This window comes from Chelonoidis abingdonii, chromosome 22 (genome assembly GCF_003597395.2).
Source record: "Chelonoidis abingdonii isolate Lonesome George chromosome 22, CheloAbing_2.0, whole genome shotgun sequence".
In the NCBI taxonomy this organism is placed as follows: Eukaryota; Metazoa; Chordata; order Testudines; family Testudinidae; genus Chelonoidis; species Chelonoidis abingdonii.
In genome coordinates, this window is record NC_133790.1 from 20,446,113 (window position 1) to 20,464,860 (window position 18,748).

Below are 18,748 nucleotides of genomic sequence, written 5' to 3' on the forward strand. Positions count from 1 at the left end.
ATAAATGTAAGCAAACTTGTTAGTCTTAGCGACTGACTGAACAAGAAGTAGGACTGAGTGGACTGGTAGGCGCTAAAGTTTTGCATTGTTTTGTTCTTGAGTGCAATTATATAACAAAAAAAATTAACATTTGCAAGTTGCACTTTTACGATAGAGATTGCACTACAGGACTTGTATGAGGTGAATTAAAAATCCTGTTTCTTTTATCATTTTTACAGTGCAAATATTTGTAATAAAATAATATAAAGTAAGCAGTGTACACTTTTTATTCTAGGTTGTAATAGAAATCAATATATTTGAAAATATAGAAAAACATCCAAAAATATTTAATTTCAATTGATATTCTGTTGTTTAACAGTGCAATTAAAACTGTGATTAATCACAATTAATTTTTGAGCTAATCGCGTGAATTAAATTGCGATTAATCGACAGCCCTAATTTGCATGTATTGTGTGTATGTTTAGGTAATAAATATGTATTACTTGCTCACCATTTCAGTCATAAAGAACAGTAGTGTTCTGTCATAAACATCAGCTCCAGAAAATACAAACTATACAAGGCAATGTGTACGCACACACACATGCATGTGTTGACATGTGTATATGGTGTGATATTTATGTTTTCTAGGCTGTAATGTTAGACTCTACTGATGTCAACCTATGGTATAAAATTGGTCATGTAGCAATAAGGTTAATCCGTATGCCACTGGCCCGTCATGCTTTTGAAGAAGGACTCAGATGTAATCCTGATCACTGGCCTTGTTTAGATAACCTCATCACAGTCTTGTACACGCTCAGTGACTATACAAGTAAGTACAGCTAGTTTTGTATAATTTTTCTTAAAAAGTGTAATTAATTCAAGTAAAAATCAGTATGATCAGAATAGTACAGTGATGCAGTCTTACTGACAATATCTTAAACATGCAATGTATTGAAATGTAATGTGTAAATTTTTCGTGGTAAAGTATAGTGATCTGTAACTGGGTTTAATTACAGTAAAAATCCGTCTGCTGTATTTGTTTATTGAAAACCATCATTGTGCTCAGTATTTTTATTCAGTTCTTTTCTATTTTAGAATTCATATCACTTTTTGAAATTAAGTTTACATCATTATACGTTACAAGGGATCCCAAACAGAACACACAAACGAGGGGCAAGGAAACAAAAGTTCCAACCATGAATATTGAGTTGAAATGTGTTTCTCCCCTGGTCCCCCAAAGGATTTGCTTTTCTGTAGACTATGTTTGAGGTGGAGTATAAACAAGATCTTTTGAGGGGAAAATATTTTGAATTCAGTATCCCTGGTTGGATACATGAGTCTGGATTCAATTAAAATTTCACAAAAACAGCATTTAAATTGTTTATTAAATAAAATTACCTTAAATATATTGGCTACATTAAAAGTTTTTATCAGAAATGTTTTACATTTAAAACCAACTGATCTATTAAACAAAGGAAGTATTCTCTGCAGTTAGTGACTTGAATTGATTATCTATGGTCACTAGGTCCTTAAAGATTTTAGAAATAGGAGATCTCATTCTCTCACACCTAAGTTTTATTCATAGAGTGGAAGAGGAAACCAAGCCTTTACTGGTTTTTCAACTCCCAACTGGTTTCTTACCCTTGCATGAGCTAGTCATTGAACTGAACTAGTTAAATAAACTGAGGTGAAGAAAATATTCGCTCTGCACTACAGAGTTATCACTCCTCTATAAGTAGAACTGTAGTACAACAGGATTCTCTATCAGCTGGTTCCATTGTAATTAATGAACAGTGTGTGGTAGTAATTTAACTATTAAGAACCAGGTAATGCACTCCATGGAAAGATACACGTAAGGAAGTTCAGTGTTGTAGCTTGTGGAGTTTCTGAGATACCTTGTCAGTAGACAGGGTTTCGGGGCCACAAAGGGAGCAGGGGACAAGGTCCAGCACCTGTGTAAATGTCTGAAGATCTGTGAGGAAATTCCACAGAGGACCAGGGATCCATACTGCTTCCTAGGCCGCTCCCCTTTTTCCCAGTAGCTCAGCTTCCCTAGGAGCTGCATCATACCACTCTACCCACCTAATGGGAAGATAACATGGAATGGCTTTGTGCAAAAGTTCCAGCTGATAAAGTCACCATTAATTTCTGCTGGAATTTTAGCAAGGGATGATGCCATTGAGAGCAGCTATCCTTTGCCATACTTCCTTCCAGAAGGTCACACAACTCCAAAAAACCTGTGGAGTCCCAACTACATGCTGTTCCTGAGGAAAGTTCTCTGTGGTCTTTAAAGAGGGAAGATGTAGCATTAATTCCTCTCTCTTCTCCAATTTTAGTCCATAAGGACAGGATATCTACTGCTTCTATCCCCTCTGCACCATGCAAAAAGAGAGTTATGTCCCTGGACCAGTCTGAAGTTACGAATGGCACTCTTAAACTCTGCTTACGCAGATAAAAGGAGGAAACAGCAAACATTTCAATCAAGTTCTTTTTTAACGCATACTGTTTTTTTGGATGGGAGGATATTTATCTCTGTGCAGAAGGACATTTTTTTTCTGTGGGTAATAATCTATTCTCCTCTGCCCCACAACATTTAAAAAATATCTTTATGATTTAGAGTGGAAGTCTCATCTGGAGCTGTGATCTATTATACATCAGAGCTGCTGCAAGAAGCTTCCCTGTAGACCCCTCTCTCACTCTCTTGCATGTTCTGTCTTTGTTGTCATTTCTAGCAAGTTACCTCCAGGGTTTGAGTATAAAACTACGATATAGTTCATAGCCTGGCATGGCTAATTATGGAGCAGTTGATTATAACTGGCTCTCAACTTTTAAATCCAGATTTTATGTGGTAGATGAACCAATACAAATGAAGGCTAATAGGTGGCTCCAAGGTAAATTAGAGATGTAGGGCCTGATCCTGTAGGCCTTCCTCATGAGAATAGTCTTAATTGAATTCCTCCGGTGAGTAAAGAATGCAGGATATGGCCTTTCATGCTGTAATGCAATTTGTAATACAGCAATCATGATAAATGCTGAGGAATGGTGTAAAAACACTAATGGATTCCTGTTTTTCAGAAAAAGGATATTTGAAACCAAAATCTGATGGTAAATGACTTTGTTAAGCTGTTTAGCCAAGTTGTAGATTTGTTTTTAGAGGCTAAAACTTGAGAATGTGGGGTTATGATTAGGATGCTCAGGTAAGTTATTTAAATTGTATTTCTGTGTGTTTAACCATTTGCAGAAAGAGTTACAAACCAATGATTGTAGAAATGTTTCATGTCCAGTTGGAGGTTGTTAAAATGTTGTTAGTAGTTTATCCCAGAAGTGGGAACTTTTGAATGATTCATAATATCAAATTGCCCATAATTCTTATTTCTGTTTCCCTCTACTAGCATGTTTGTATTTTATCTGCAAAGCTCTGGAGAAAGACTGCCAATACAGCAAAGGACTGGTACTGAAGGAGAAGATTTTTGAGGAGCAACCTTGCCTCAGGAAAGACTCATTAAGGATGTTCCTCAAATGGTGAATCTCATTCTTAGTCATCCTATAGTTCTTACATTAGAATTTTAGGATAGAAGTAGTTCAGAAAGACTAGTGAGGTCCAACCCTTTAAACTAATATAATTGTACCATGTAGTCTCTGTCTTCTAAATAAACCTCCCTGGTGTGTTTGGCATTGTATTCCATGTTAATTACTTGTTGCAGGAAGAAAACTCTAACTTTTCTTTGTAGTGTTCCAAAATTATTTTAGTTCCCAGACTTTTTAAAATTCCCATTATTGTGTTTTGCTTTTATATATAACTGTATAATTGAAACAAGTACATCCACATTCCTTGTCTGTTCTTTTCAGGATTTACTTTCCTAATTGAAATCACTTCTTAATTACCACTATTCCAGGGAATTTGACTTGGGACCAGCTCCAGCTGTCCCTGAAATCAATGTGAAGACTTGCATTGACTTCAGTGAGAATTGTATATGGTTATTAGTTTTGTAAGCTTCTGTGGTATCTGAGATGCAAGACTCCTGTAAGGTTATGTGAGCCTTTGAATTATTTATATATATTCTGAGAACTATGTTATTGCAGCATTATGGTTGACATTTGTTACTTCATTGTTTGTTATGATAATGCCTAGAAGCCCTAATGAAGGTTGGGGTCCCATAGTGCTAAGCATTGTACAAACCTGTAGTTAGAGACTTCTCCCTTCCTTGAAGATCTTATAATCTAAAAGGTGAGAGTAGCAGTGACAGAGAATTGAAGTGACTTACCCAAAATCATCAGCAGTTCAATAGCAGAGCCAGGTCTCCTGACTCCCCATCTTACACTCTGTCCATCAACAAAACTCAAGGAAAGAGCAGAAAGGCTGCCAAACCTACTTGGGCTCCTGATGCCTCTTATGGTAGAAGTTTAGTGTAGGGATGGCTTGCTAGCTTGCAAGGAAGGAGCTAGTGAATCTTAGAGGAAGGGTGATCTTGTTTTTTGACTTGGGTCAGATATACAAAATAAGGGCCTCTGATCTAGACTTTTGGTTGGTTAGTTACTTAGGCGATAATTTAGCAAAGCTTTAAGCACATAAATTCAGCAAAGCATTTAATGATCATTTTTCCCCCACTGTCTGATATCTCAAAAACAATGGAATAAATATTTTTCAAGATCTCAAAAAATCCACTTCTGGACTGAAAACCTGCAAGAGAATTTTCAACCCCACATGTTATTTTTGCTGAAACATTGAGTTGCTCAAAATGGGACCATGGAACAAAAGGAGCTTCTCAGCCATAACAATAGCATTGCTGTAATCGTTTCACTGCTTTCCTATTCATCTCACACTTTTTAGAAAGTGAAAGAGGACAATCTGCCTCAAACCATCTAATTTTAGAATGAACTGTGAACATATGTATATGTGCATTTATATGTGATTACTTAATCTCTATTTGATATTAAAAAAATAAAACTACCTATGTTGTCTTCCTTTTTCGCCACCTCTCAGTGACATGTCAATCCATGATGTGAATGTGAGTGCCGCTGAAACAAGAGCAATCATAGATGAAGCATTGGAGCTACGTAGAAAGAGGCAAGCTCTAATGGTGCGAGAGAGAGAACCAGATCTTAAGCTTGTCCAGCCAGTTCCCTTTTTCACGTAAGTCGTCATAGTCTCTGTTTCAGAATCATGGCCTCAGTTCATTGGAATCTCTTCAGCAAGTATTTTTCCTCCATTATATATATTTATTTTTTTAAAGTTTCAATAATCTGTAAGGAGTCTGGCTCTGTTCATGTTTCCAGATTAAAGTTGATACATACCAATTAAAACATGCTGAAACAAAACCACAGTATGAACTAGGAACAAATAGCTAAATTCAGGATATCTTCACAACAGAACATTTGAAATTTTCCTGCGTTAATTGGTTTGTGTGTGAACTTTAAAACTTTTTTAAATTTATGTTTTTAATAATTTTACCATTTGGATCATGGAGATTTATAAACAAATAACTATTTTACAAAAACGTTCTATTGTGCATTTGGATAGTCTAGGAATCCTGTTAGAGTATACTACGTGTTTTAAATACGTGTGTTAAAAACTTCTGTGATCTTCTTATTTAGGGCCTGATTCTGACACCGTTATTCACACTGAATAATTTCCTCTGCAAGTAGTCCAATTTCAGAGCAAGTTACTACTAATTGTGTAAAAGTCTGACAAAAATCTTGCCCTTACCCATTGAGTATAATGCTAGACCTGAAAATGGTTCATATTAAACTGGGTCAATGTTTTTGGTTTTGAAGTACAACAATTTCCTCTGCAATGAATGCTTTCTCTGGGTGTGAAGCATGTCATGAGCTCCATTTCCCTTCTATTATACTTAATTCCCCTTCCAAATAATGGCTCTAATTTCTATGATAGTGTTGGTCCTGCTCTGTAGTTCAACAGTATTTTCCAAATAGGAAGCAAGAGCCATGAAACATTTGCTCCTGAACTGAAATCTCTAGGGGACAGGGTACCAGAAATAATATTCTCCAGCTTTCTAGTTGTATGACAGATTTTGTCTCCATGAGGAATCTATTCCTCTTACACTGATAAAATCACTTTTGGTACTCTCAGTAATTCTAACCTTCTGTAGCAGAACATCTTTATTGTAATTCCTACATCCTACAGCAAAGGGATTTTTAACTGTAATACAGAAGGTTATGTGGTAAAAGCTAATGAATAAATTAAGTGTTAATAAGGTCGTGTTGTGATTGTGTGTTTTACATGCAGGTGGAAGTGTCTAGGAGAAAGTTTACTTGCTATGTATCATCATCTGACAACATGTGAGCCTCCTCGACCAAGCCTGGGGAAGAGAATTGACCTCTCAGAGTACCAAGACCCAGTCCAGCACTTGATTCTTTCTCCTACCTCTACTCCTGTCAGTGTTATCCAGCCCAATCCTGTCAGCACTAATCCAGTGGTTACAATAAGTGACCCAGTATTAACTTACACTCCTGTGACACCCAGTTTTTCCAGTCATAATGAGAATTTACTGGAACCAGTCATGCCTATAGGTGAGCAAAGTACTTCAGTCTACAATTCCATATAACACTGTTGTCTTTGCAGAGGTAAACGAGACTGGAAAATTTCTGTTGTCTTTAGAAATGTGTATTTTCTAAACTGTCTTCTAGCTGATCCAATGCATTTTCAATGTACGTATATTCCAAGTCAGAAAAAGAAAAGTTCAGTCATATAAAGCTGTGACAATCTGTAAAACAATTACTTTAAAAAAAGAGAGAGCTGTCTAAATGATCTAGGAGGTACTGGTTAATGATTAGCTCCGAGTTCTATCCATAATTGGTTTTCTATAGCACTCATCACTGTAGTATCTAATCTCTTCTATTCTTGACTATGCTGCTGTCTTGTACCTCAGTTTCCCCATCTGTAATATAAGGATCATAATGCCTGGGTGATTTGTGGCTTAATTTGTTAATTCACCTCTACCCCGATATAACGCAACCCAATATAACACACATTCGGATATAACGTGGTAAAGCAGCACTCCGGGGCGGTAGGGCTGCGCACTCAAGCGGATCAAAGCCAGTTTGATATAACATGGTTTCACCTATAACATGGTAAGATTTTTTTGGCTCCCGAGGACAGCGTTATATCGGGATAGAGGCATATTTGTAAAGCACCTTGAGGCTGTCGGATGAAAGGAACCATAAAAAGACAAAATATTATTACTATTAAATAAGATCAGCTGCTTCGCCTGTTTAATTCTCTGCTTCCATATGTACTTATTTGTTTGCATGATGATATTCATATTCTCAGATGTTCTAAGGCATATACTGTGTAGGGAGGTGTGTGTGTGTATATCTGTATCTATAGTTGTTGTTCACAAGCTTACTAGTGTTTGGTTGATGTTTATGGGAATTTACAGATGTTAGAGCTCTAGGCAGAGTCCTATGTTTTCCTTAAAAGCCACAAAATTGTACTGAAAATTAGAAGATTAAAGGAAAGTCTATTAAAAAAACCAAGTTTTCAACCAGTCTGCTTCTTAGTTCTGACCAGTATTTACGTGCCTACAAAATGTCATGAATGTCAAACTTAATTTACTTTGTATTCAAATTAAAAGAAGAAAAATTAGATTTTGAGCTATGCATTTCTTAATGGAGAGATGCAATTATTTTTGTACATTGTAATAGAATGAGTAGATTTATATATAAATAGTAAAATCATAATACTTGTTATTGTCAGGGCAGTCCCCAGGTTCCCCATCATAGACTCATAGACTTGTAGGTCAGGAGGGACCAATATGATCATCTAGTCTGACCTCCTGCACAATGCAGGCCACAGAACCCTACCCATCCACTTTTATAACAACCCCTAACCCATGTTATTGAAGTCCTCAAAATTGTGGTTTGAAGACCTCTAGCTGCAGAGAATCCACCAGCAAGTGACTCGTGCCCCACGCTGCAGAGGAAGGCGAAAAACCTCCAGGGCCCCTGCCAATCCGCCCTAGAGGAAAATTCCTTCCCGACCCCAAATATGGCTATCAGCTAAATCCTGAGCATGTGGGTCCTGTAGAAATACAGTGTAGGGTTTTCTGCCTGCCTTGACTCAAGTCACTACTGTGACTCTTCCTGTATATCATATTAGCTAATTTTTTATGGTAACTGTTCTGTGAAACAAAACATGATTTAGGCCTAACTGTAGTTTGATCAGTGATAAATATTCTGTTTACGTGGGCTACAAGGCCAACATCAAACCAGAGTGCTGTGTAAATGATTCAAGTTAATAGGAATTTTGCCATTGTCTTCAGTAGGAACAGAATTGGGTCCTTGATGTTGCCATAGAATAAAGTAAATTTAAAATATTTTTCATAAATCACCATGATATTAAGCAACATTATCCATTGTGTGTTATTTGGCAATTTGAGTTTTGAAAATGTTTGACTCTGTTTTCTAGGTGACACAACTGTTAGTGATAAATCCAAGAAAGGGGTGAAGCGGAGGAAAATTACAGAAGATAGTGGTGAAACTGCAAAAAGGCGGTCTGCTAGAGTCCGAAATACCAAGTGTAAAAAGGAGGAGAAAGTTGACTTTCAAGAACTGTTGGTAAAGTTCCTTCCTTCAAGGTACAGCAGACCTTCACTTGTGATGAGAGTTGTTGGCATTATGTGAGGACCACAGGCTTTTTTGTTGACCTGCTGGTTATGCACCCAAATCCTCAGAGGTACTGGACTCATGTTACTTATTGAAAGAAATGTGACTCGGTATCTTTTTATAAATTGTATTAAAACTATTAAAAATAACAGCCATAAAATCAATAAAGCAACAAGTTAATCTCAATAGTGGATTGAATTAAATCATCAATTTAGTTAAATCATCAGATTAATACAAAAAATAACCAGTTATTATACATTCTGTGGAGGTGGCTATACCATTTGGTTAGAAGTCACAGTTAAAGAGTTTGACAAAAGTCCATCAGTTCTCTCATTTGAATGGTTAAGTATCTTAATATCAAAAACAAATTATTGTCTAATGTCTGGAGTACAACCTCAGATCCAATTATCAAACTTTTCCTCCTTAAATTTCAGTCTTGTGTATTGGCTAGCCTTTACCCCCTTCCCCTCCCACCCCCCAAAAATGAGACAGATTGTAAAAATACAGACTGCTACAGAACAAGAGACGTTGGACAAGTAGTCAACTTTGACCAGAAATGACAGATGACAATCTCAAATCTTTTAAGACTTTGAAACATAGAACACACTCTCTAATGGGTAATTTTTATGAGACAATATTGAGGACTGTTTATCTGAGGAACTTTTATTTCAGGTGCCTTCCTTGCTTGGGTGTTTTGGGTGCTCTCACACACATGCATGCACACAGCTGCACTTTTCATTTCCACATCCTAAAAATAAAAAGTCTAAATGGTCTGGGTCATCTGCCAGCTAATAAGAACAAAAGACAAAAACTGAAAAAGGAAAAATAAGGTATTAAGGTAACAGGGAATTTGCAAACTCCTTCTGCTCTCACAGTCTTCTGGGCACTCTGAGTAGGAGCTGGAACTGCAGTCAAGGAATTAAATGATAATGTTCTGCTGGCAAAGTGCTTCTCGCTAGCGGGCCTCCTCCAGGGTAAGACTGGCCTGATTATTGATGTTATGAATTCTTCTCCCCCAGTTGTTTAGTCTTCAGGATTCTGGAACATCAATCTTTCCTCTGGTGTCTTGGGACCCAGAAGATGAGGCTTCTTGGCCTTATCCTTAATTCTTACAGTTTGTAAACTTTACTTACTCTTATCTTGCAGTGCCTCCCTCAAGGTCTTCGAACAAGTCATGTGCGAGGCCTGCCTTGCAGCCATGCATCTTGATCCAGTCAATTTCAAATGAGGTCATCCTTAACCTTGGTTTTAGGAAAAGTCCTGTTTAGATTAGCAACTTGAAAAATATTCAGTGTTTTACATATTACACAGACTAAGTCTATTACCCCCAAAAATATATTAAAAAATCTGGATGATAACACTTTTGAGGAAGTTGTCATGGTCTTATCATGGTAAAAGGGTATTGAGGTGACATTGTCATTAGTTTACAAAAATTTAAACACAAAATCCCTGTAAAAATAGCTGTTTGGAAGAGATGCTCTTCAACAACAGTCCCTCAACATTCATTCATGTGCAAAATTAAAAATAAGTTCAAATTTATGATCAGTTTCATCATATCTATTTCTAATTCTTGAAGCAAGACAATTAGAATATTTTCCTGTTTCAGAACTGGGCTTTTATAAGTCAAACAGCTTGTCTTCTGGAATCTGTCCCTTGATAGAGAAAAATAACTTGAAAGTAAAGAAATACTTTTTTTTCTTTTAAGTTTATGTAAGGTATTCTCATATAGGTTATTTCGCTCACTGTTTTCTCGAGAAGAAGCAGAAGCATGTCATGAACGTTTTTGCATAGTTAAGAAGTGGGTATGATTTACACCATATTGGGGCTGTACAGACCCCAGTATCATGTTAAACAAATCAGATCAGTATTTCTCATTAAATCAGAAGACATGTTTTGTTTTTACATTGATTACTGATTTGAGTGAGATGATTTAAAAAACAAAGATCCTTCTGAAAGGAAAATGTTAAGTTGCATTGCTGAAAGGGTTTGGATCTGCTAGTACTTAAAATAACAGTGCTGATAACACTGTTTTTTGAAAAACAATTCCAAATGTTGTGGAGTAGTCTTGTCAGTTTCTGATGCTTATTTGCTGGGATTTGCTCTTTTCTGTAGGCTGTTTCTTTCCAATTTTAGGTATAACATGCTTGAGGTTTTTTCCTCTGATGAAGTCTGGGAATACATGTAAATTTCTGATGATGAACTCCAACGAGGGTACTTCCATTGTGAAAATATACATAACACCTACACCTGGCAAGCTATTTGTTATTGAAAGTAATATTCAAACTTTCACAAATACTGTTTTTTACTTGTTTTCACCCCTTTTCATCCAGGCTGAGGAAACTGGATCCAGAGGAAGAGGATGATCCTTTCAATAATTACGAGGTACAATCAGAGATCAAACAAGAGAATTTCCAGCATATTGGACCACATAGACTGTCATTTGACTCTACAACATTCATGGAATCTGGTAGGGACTTCAGCATATCCATTTTTCCACTTGTTTTCTTTTTCCCTTTGTCTGCTTTTTTACTCCCACTTCTTCCGTTTTCTTTCTTTTTGTGCACAAAAGAATCTGTTATTTTAAAGGGTTTATTTTAATAGATCAATTGACTGAGCTTCACTGTATTCATAAATTATTTTTGTGTTTTCATTGGGCTGCTTATTTACTGTGTGTGATCTGTGTTGTGTGCATGATCTCATTTAACCATTTTAGTATAGTCATTTATTCTGCATAAATTCAAGGCTACTCCTGCAAAAGGAGAACCACTGTGTCATAAAGGTGTTATGGATGTTCTTTATGCAAGATGTGTGCTAAATGTCACAAAGCATTAAAAGTATTATTCTTAGAAGTGAGGCAAGGAATTAAATGTGATTAGTTTCAACAAACAGGTCTCATAGACTTTGTGCTCATCTGCTTTCCAGAGAAGCAAGATGTTCATGAATTCCTATTGGATAACCTGAACAATGGTGGCATCCTAGAACTGATGATGAGATATCTGAAAGTAATCAGCCAGAAGTTCCTTGTGAAGTGGCCACCTGGCTTGTCTGAGGTAGTCCTTAGTATCTACAATAGTTGGAGAAAGCATAGTAGTAATTTGCCCAACCCGTTACTGAGGGATTGTAGCAACCAGCACATCAAGGTAAGGAAACGCTCTATTTTTTGAGCTGCTTAATTTTCCCCATCCACTGTATATTGCTGTGTGTGTCTTGAATGTGGCTAACCTCAGTGTGGCAGCTCAAGCTCAGGTTGTCCTTCTCATGATCTATGCCTGTCATATTGTTAGCTGTAGTCCTAACTTCAGTCAAAAAAACAACTCTAGTGCACTGCAGCTGGCACTGTTGTTTCTGTCACTAAACTGCTATAACTTACAGAACTTACACATACTTTGATCTTTCATTTTGTGTCTGGAGCTGCCTCCTGCATCTCAAATGGCGTGCACACACAGCTTTGTGTTCTGCCTTAAAGGGCTGAGTTGAGGCTGCACCATTCACGGAGCATTTCTTATGGTCTATGCAGCATTGTTGTTTGGCTCAAAAAATTTTGTGGTTTAGATGCCATACCAAGGTTTCAAGTACAGTAGAAGCTTTTTTAACCGGCATACTGGAGGAATGGGGGGAGGGGATGCTGGTAAATTAAAAATGCTGGTTAACTCAACGGGAGGGGTTTGGAGTGTGAGGCAGGGGCATGGGAGGGAGTTTGGGTCCAGGAGGGGGCTTGGAGCAGGGGGTTGAGGCATGAGAGGGAGCTCGGGATGCCGGATAGGGGCAGATGGGGCGCTCACCTCCAACATCTCCCTGCAAGCGACTCCCCATCCCTTCTGCTCCTGGCGGAGGCATGGCAAGGCAGCTTTGCAAGCAGGCATGCTGCCTCCATCTGCAGGTGCTGCCCCCCGCATGTCCCATTGGCCACGGTTCCCAGCCAATGGGCTGGGAGCTGCGGAGTCAGCGCTCTGGGAAGGGGGATGGAGGCAGCATGCCTGCAAAGCCACCTGGCTGTGACTTCGCCAGCAGCAGCAGGGACAGGGAGCTGCTTGCAGGAAGCTGCCGGAGGTGAGTGCCCCTCACACCCCTCTCACACCCCAACCCCCTGCTCCAAGTCCCCTCCAGGATCCAAACTCCCTCCCACGCCCCAGCCCCCTGCTGGCCCCTCACCAGCCGCATTATAAACCATACTTTCATTGCAGCTCAGAAATGCTAGTTTATAGAATTTGCTGCTTGGTGAAATGCTGGATAAAAGAGCTTTTACTGTACATGGGTTTTAGGAAAGTCCCTATTTTAAATAAAACATAATAAAAGGTATAGTGACTTAATTAATGGCAAATTGTTGAGCTTGTTTTTTAAAAAATAATTACATCCCATAGTGAAAGTACAATGAAAAACTTTTTTATTTCCTTTTCCAAATACAGGTATATAAATTTCACAAATACAAAACAGAAAAACAAAAATTATACAATAAATTGGAACCAAAAATGGGCCTGGCTTACATGAATGCACACATTTTAGGATAAATACTGGATGTGGTACATACTGTAAAAGCAAAATGCTATAGTCTTTGTCCACTGGCTGCTGTCTATATTACTGTGTTTTTAAGACATTAGCAATAAGGATCAGACCTGTAGCTGAAGAGTTCTGACTGAGTATTCATGGTAACTACACTCCCAAATAAATTTCCTCTTTTGCTATTTATCACATTTCAGCTTTTCCATCACCAGCGTATTTAATTCTGTGCAAAATAAAATTGAGCTTTGAAAATAATATCTTGGTGATTTAAAAAAGTAGTGTTGCTGTATCGATATAACATACTCTAAACCATCTACACTAGCATGTATATCTATTGCTATATATATCACTGTTTCATTTATTTGTATATGACTGCTTGATCCTTATTGCTTATATATTAAATTAAAATATCAGAATTACTACATACAACATTATGGATTAGATTTTACACAAATAAATATTAGGAAATTCGAGAGTTCTGATTAATATATATTGCTTCTGAATCTTTCCATTTAACTTTGATTATAAACTGATTTCCAAGATGCCCTTTTGTTTTTGAGTTTATTTGGGATAGAAGATGACGCCTTTGGATGTAACAAATGTGCAAAGATTTTAGAGTACAGAGATTTTTGAACCCATGTCAGGAGCTTTCACCTCTTCAGATGGAGCTGCAGTTACAACCCTAGTTACTGTGAAAAAAATGTAAAAATAATTTTCTCTTTAATCCGCACAACCATGTCTGTAAGAGCTGTAACAGAACATCCAGTGTTACCAGGAACAACTCCTATCCATTTTTTTTTAATCCACCTGTCTTTATGCAGAAAGCATTAATGATCTGGCAAAACTAGCGTATGTGCTCGATCTCCTTGATTTCTACAACTTCTTCAGTATTCATCTCAGCCTTCTGATGTGTTTTTTTTTTTTCAGATGTTCTAACATAAAGTATTAATGATAAAGCAATTTAAAATGGTTGTATTTTAGATTGAGGATGCAGCTCTTTTTCAAGACTAGGGCAACTGTTCCCCTCTTATCTTCTTCCCCAGTAGATTGTCTTGTCTTTTCATAAACAGATTTTTTTTCATTCCTCTTTCTAGTTGTACAAGGCGGAAGAGGGGTGTCTCTTTAATCCGACTGAGGATCATAGAAAGAGGGAAACCTCCTTTCCTTAGACAGAAGAAAGCCACGATGGCTGTAGCTTGGAAATGGAAATCACAAAAGAGGATTAATTAGAAAGCTTCCTTTCAAGTGAATTGTTAACTTCTTTTTACTTTTCAAACAAGGTTCTTTATATTCTTCCCTGACCTCTTCATACCTTCCCTGTAGGATATGATGCTGATGAGTCTTTCTTGCATGGAACTACAACTTGACCAATGGTTGCTGACCAAAGGGAAGAGCTCTACAGGTGAGAATTAGTTTTTCTCTGCTAGGCTATTCTTACAATGTAAATTAAACTTGTAAGAAATGTTGTGAATCATTTATTAGAATACTGAGCAGTTACTTCTCCAGATGTAGGTCTTAGCAATGGATGTGTACAGTAGTTCATCATCATCTTTTTTTTTATTAGTGTTTGTGTTAGAAGGGTGAGCTGAGCATTGCAGCTGCTGCACATGGAACTGTTTGGATAGGGAGAATGTGATTTTATGCTAAACTGTAATAAATTAATTTACAGTTTCCCCTCGAAATTGCCCTTCTGCCACAGTGAACGGAAAGTTTGGTCCTGATTTCCCAGGATCCCATTTTCTGGGGGACTTGTTGCAGCTCTCATTTGCATCCTCCCAGCGAGATCTGTTTGAGGAAGGCTGGCTGGAGTTTGTGGCTCGAGTGTATTGGCTGAAGGCTCGCTTTCTAGCTTTGCAGGTTTGTTTTCATTTTGAGTTCAACAAATATAATTTTTCACATTTAGCATATTTTTTAAACAAATGGATTTTAGAATTACTATAAGCAGTTGAAGTGGTGGGCATAGTAAGTCATCAACACACTAGGATCAAGTAATTCAGGAATATCTTGACTGAGCTCTAATTTGAAGATACAGTAGAGGTTACATTTGTCTTTTTTATTTAGTTTAATTAAATGTCCCTATGGGCATTCAGTAATTAGATAGATGCAAAGGATCTGGCCGTAATTCTTATGCATAGTACCAGCATTCAGTCATTTTGGTACATACACTTTTTTAAAGTAGTTTGTCTTCGGTCCCCGGAAATAAATTTTGACTGGAGTTATAATGAGCAGCCGCAAGACGCAAACACACTAGCAGACTGAAGCCGGGATTGTAGCTCATAGAATCTGCAATAGAAGCCCAAATAGAACGTCCAAAATGCAACTATGCATCAAGTCAACATTTATATGTTGTGATTGATGGAGCTTGAGTCTTCTTTTGACAACAATTATTCATTTCATGTACAGATTTTCAAGCAGTTTGTCTTAGACTGATTGCTGAAGTAAACAGTCCGAAGAAAAGTTATTTATTAGATTCCAGACTACTTCATTATTTTATTTCAAGCATCAGTTTCTTAAGGCAGCGAAGAAAATGTTTACAGATTGTACTCAAGTCTAAACTGTTGAGAAGAAAAATGTGGGTTTAACTAATCAAACTTTAATCTTTTAATCTTCAATTAATAAAGTACAATATCAGTTAATTTCATATGCACCCACTGAGTAATTCATTTCCCTTTTTATTTTCATATCTCAAAATCCTTCTTTAAGAAATCTATCTAATGAAAAACTGGATTGTTCCATAGAAAAATTAGTGGGGACAGAACTTCCTTCTCATTTATAGACTATGTTTAATCATTTTATACATCTAAAGTAGAGACTCCTTGAAAAGTCATTTTATTTTCACTCAAAAATAAAATTTCTTTAAGTTAAAAGGATCTTCTAATTCCCTTTCCAGGTGAAGACAATTCAAAATCAACTGTCACTGCACAGTCCCAGTAATTAAGAAACATATAGACTAAACTAATACTCTTTGCTCTATTTCACTGAAAGATAAAATTTTTATGACACACATGTAATTCCTCTGTTTCACAACAGATCTAGATATTTCAATTTAAAAAACCAAGATGGAAGTAAAAGGATAATCTAAAACATAAATATACATTTGGAATCAGAGTCAACTCCACTTAAACTGAATGCAGGTTGTCCAGTCAAAATGGATTGATCATCTTTATTAAATGAACTGTCTTTATGGCTAGTGCTATATCTCTTTAGCTTCAGTGAGTTATATTTTCTCCTTCTACAGCCTCTCTTCCTGTCCTGATCCCTTCCTTTTAGGAAAACACAGATCTGTTTAAGATGGGCAAAGTGGGTTCCTCACAGTTTTAGTTTATCTTAACCAGTTAGCTGTACATCTCAGTAATGTTACCCACATTTATGGTTCTGGTCAGCACAAAAGGAGGACTTACTTCTGGATTTAATCTGCCTCCCTTCACTTTCAGAGAGAGAGAATGTTAGGCAATTTATAGAAATACATTTTCCTGCTAGGTAACTTGAATATCTAGGTGTCCGATTTCCTCCCCTTCCTCTCTCCCCTCCCCCCGCCATGGTGATGAAGATAACTGGCAGAGTAGACTGGTAAACTGTTTATTGGTGATGACTCTCTTGGTTGATATTTTGATTAGTAAAGTACCCTCTCAAATAATTTGCCTCTCTCTCACTGACAGTGTACTCACAGAGTTAGTGATTCAGCATTGCTTAGCTGCTTTTGAAGAATCTCAGGTAGCATTTTGTGTTTTCTTCAAACTGTTTCCACAGGGTGACATGGAGCAGGCATTGGAGAATTATGACATCTGTACTGAAATGCTGCAGAGTTCCACTGCAGTCCAAGCCAAAGCTGGCAGTGAACGCAGCATCGTGATCCGATTACCTAACCTCCATGTCGATTCTGTTGTTTCTCTAGAAGAGGTAGGGATCAGTTTGTTTTGGGGTTTTCTGTTTCTAGGCTCATCCACAATCGAGGATTACAGTCAATGTAATGTGTTTTTGAGACATTTCTAAAGAAGAGCTAAGTCTCTTATGAGAAACTAGAGATTTTATATGTGTGTGCCATTTTCTTGTGCACAATCCATTTTCTTTTGGGCTGGTAATGTGATACTTCTGGAGGGAATCTGAGAGAGAGATGCTAAAGGACAAATTCCTATGCTCCTTTGAGGCATTTATTCCCTTTGGGGATAAAAAGCATGTTTTATGATTTAAAAAAAACCAAACTAGTGTGGCTTCTATTGCAACAGTGCTCAGAAACAGTGTTGTAGTTGCAAGACTCATTTCAAAATTACTAGCACTTGCCCTGATGGAAAAGTAGCATGTACAGCATCAGTAGCAACTGTCTTAAAGTGAAGAATATTTTCACAAACCAGGATAAAACCAACAATGATTGTGTTTTTATAGTTAATTGATTTGAAAACCATCCTTCCCTTTTTCAGTTAAATGCTGTCTTTATTACTGGTCCCTGCACAATTCAGTCTGCTCAATAAATAGAATGAAAAAGATTGCTATCCGGGTGCTGCGTATACAGCTGTTAGTCATTAGACTAGAACTTTTTGTTTTAGAGGGTTTCTTGTGCTTTAATTTCACTGTTGTTCAAATGAACTCTTGCCTTGAGCAGTCAGAATTTTCCAGTAAAACATGCAAATAAATTCGTAAATAAAAAATTAGACATCGTTATTATTTTTCTGTTACTGCTTATAGGGGAGGGCTTCAAACGCAAGCAATGCCATCTTGATTCCAAAGGCTATCCCATGATCGCTATTTCTCATAGTTCATCAGAAAAATATGAGCTTTTCAGATTTATGGCTTAGATACAAAAAATGATAGTACTAACTTTTTAAAAAATTAAATACAAGTTGGGGTAAGTGATAATGGAGTGGAAGCTTGTCTGCTTTCTTCCTTGTCATTTTTCTTCCTTACAGTGCTATAAACTTTACACATCCTACAGCTATAGCTTTGTTGTTCATAAGAAAAGTCAGTCATTTGCACATGAAGGTGAAATGTAGGTTGGATTGCACCATATGTGACTTTTGCAGATTGACAAGAACCTAAAGTCTCTGGAGAGATGCCAGTCTTTGGAGGAGATCCAGCGACTGCATGAGGCAGGGGATTACAAGGCAGTGGTGCATCTGCTTCGTCCAACCTTGTGCTTTAGTGGCTATGGTAGAGCTAAACATCTGGAATTTGTTATATCTATACCAGAGAGACCAACACAGTTACTTCTGCTGCAGGTTTGTTATGTTTCTTTAAAAAGTTATCTTTCCTGAGGGTTTGAAAGCCCTGCATTTGCTTTATTTCCAAGAGCAACATAAAAAAGATTTGGAGGGTTAGCATTAATGAAAAATTGTGTTGACTTTATTTAAGAAGCAAAACATGGGGCCAGATCCTCAGGTGAAGTAAATTGGCAAAGTTCTGTTGAAGCTTAAACTCATAGTTTAAGCTCTCTGATCAATAAGAGTATGTGTGTGTATAAAATATGTCAGTAAATCCTCTCTCTTTCTCTCTCTCTGTATGTGTGAATATATATATATAATGTGTGTATGTATATATATTTGGAGAGAGAGAGAGAAAATATGTATATATAGAAAGAGAGAGAGAGAGAGAGAGAAATTGGATTCACCTAAACCTCTAAATCCTATCCAGGTTCACCTGAGTTTGAAAA

General features: G+C 37.2%; 1 protein-coding gene across 8 annotated transcripts in view; it reads left to right on the forward strand.

Moving 5' to 3' along the window:
- The window catches only part of CABIN1 (calcineurin binding protein 1), a 222,795-nt gene that overhangs the window by 9,247 nt on the left and 194,800 nt on the right, over positions 1-18,748 (forward strand). For 7 of the 8 annotated variants that reach the window (XM_032801282.2, XM_075060054.1, XM_075060057.1 and 4 more), the window contains 11 exons: positions 628-808; positions 3,372-3,501; positions 4,964-5,113; positions 6,227-6,510; positions 8,408-8,576; positions 10,935-11,071; positions 11,527-11,744; positions 14,428-14,506; positions 14,774-14,961; positions 16,855-17,004; positions 18,123-18,317. In XM_032801282.2, the coding sequence (XP_032657173.1) occupies positions 628-808; positions 3,372-3,501; positions 4,964-5,113; positions 6,227-6,510; positions 8,408-8,576; positions 10,935-11,071; positions 11,527-11,744; positions 14,428-14,506; positions 14,774-14,961; positions 16,855-17,004; positions 18,123-18,317 (1,881 nt within the window). Of the gene's footprint in view, positions 1-627; positions 809-3,371; positions 3,502-4,963; positions 5,114-6,226; positions 6,511-8,407; positions 8,577-8,608; positions 8,675-10,934; positions 11,072-11,526; positions 11,745-14,427; positions 14,507-14,773; positions 14,962-16,854; positions 17,005-18,122; positions 18,318-18,748 lie in introns of those variants that run through there. The other variant, XM_075060058.1, reaches the window with a different exon arrangement.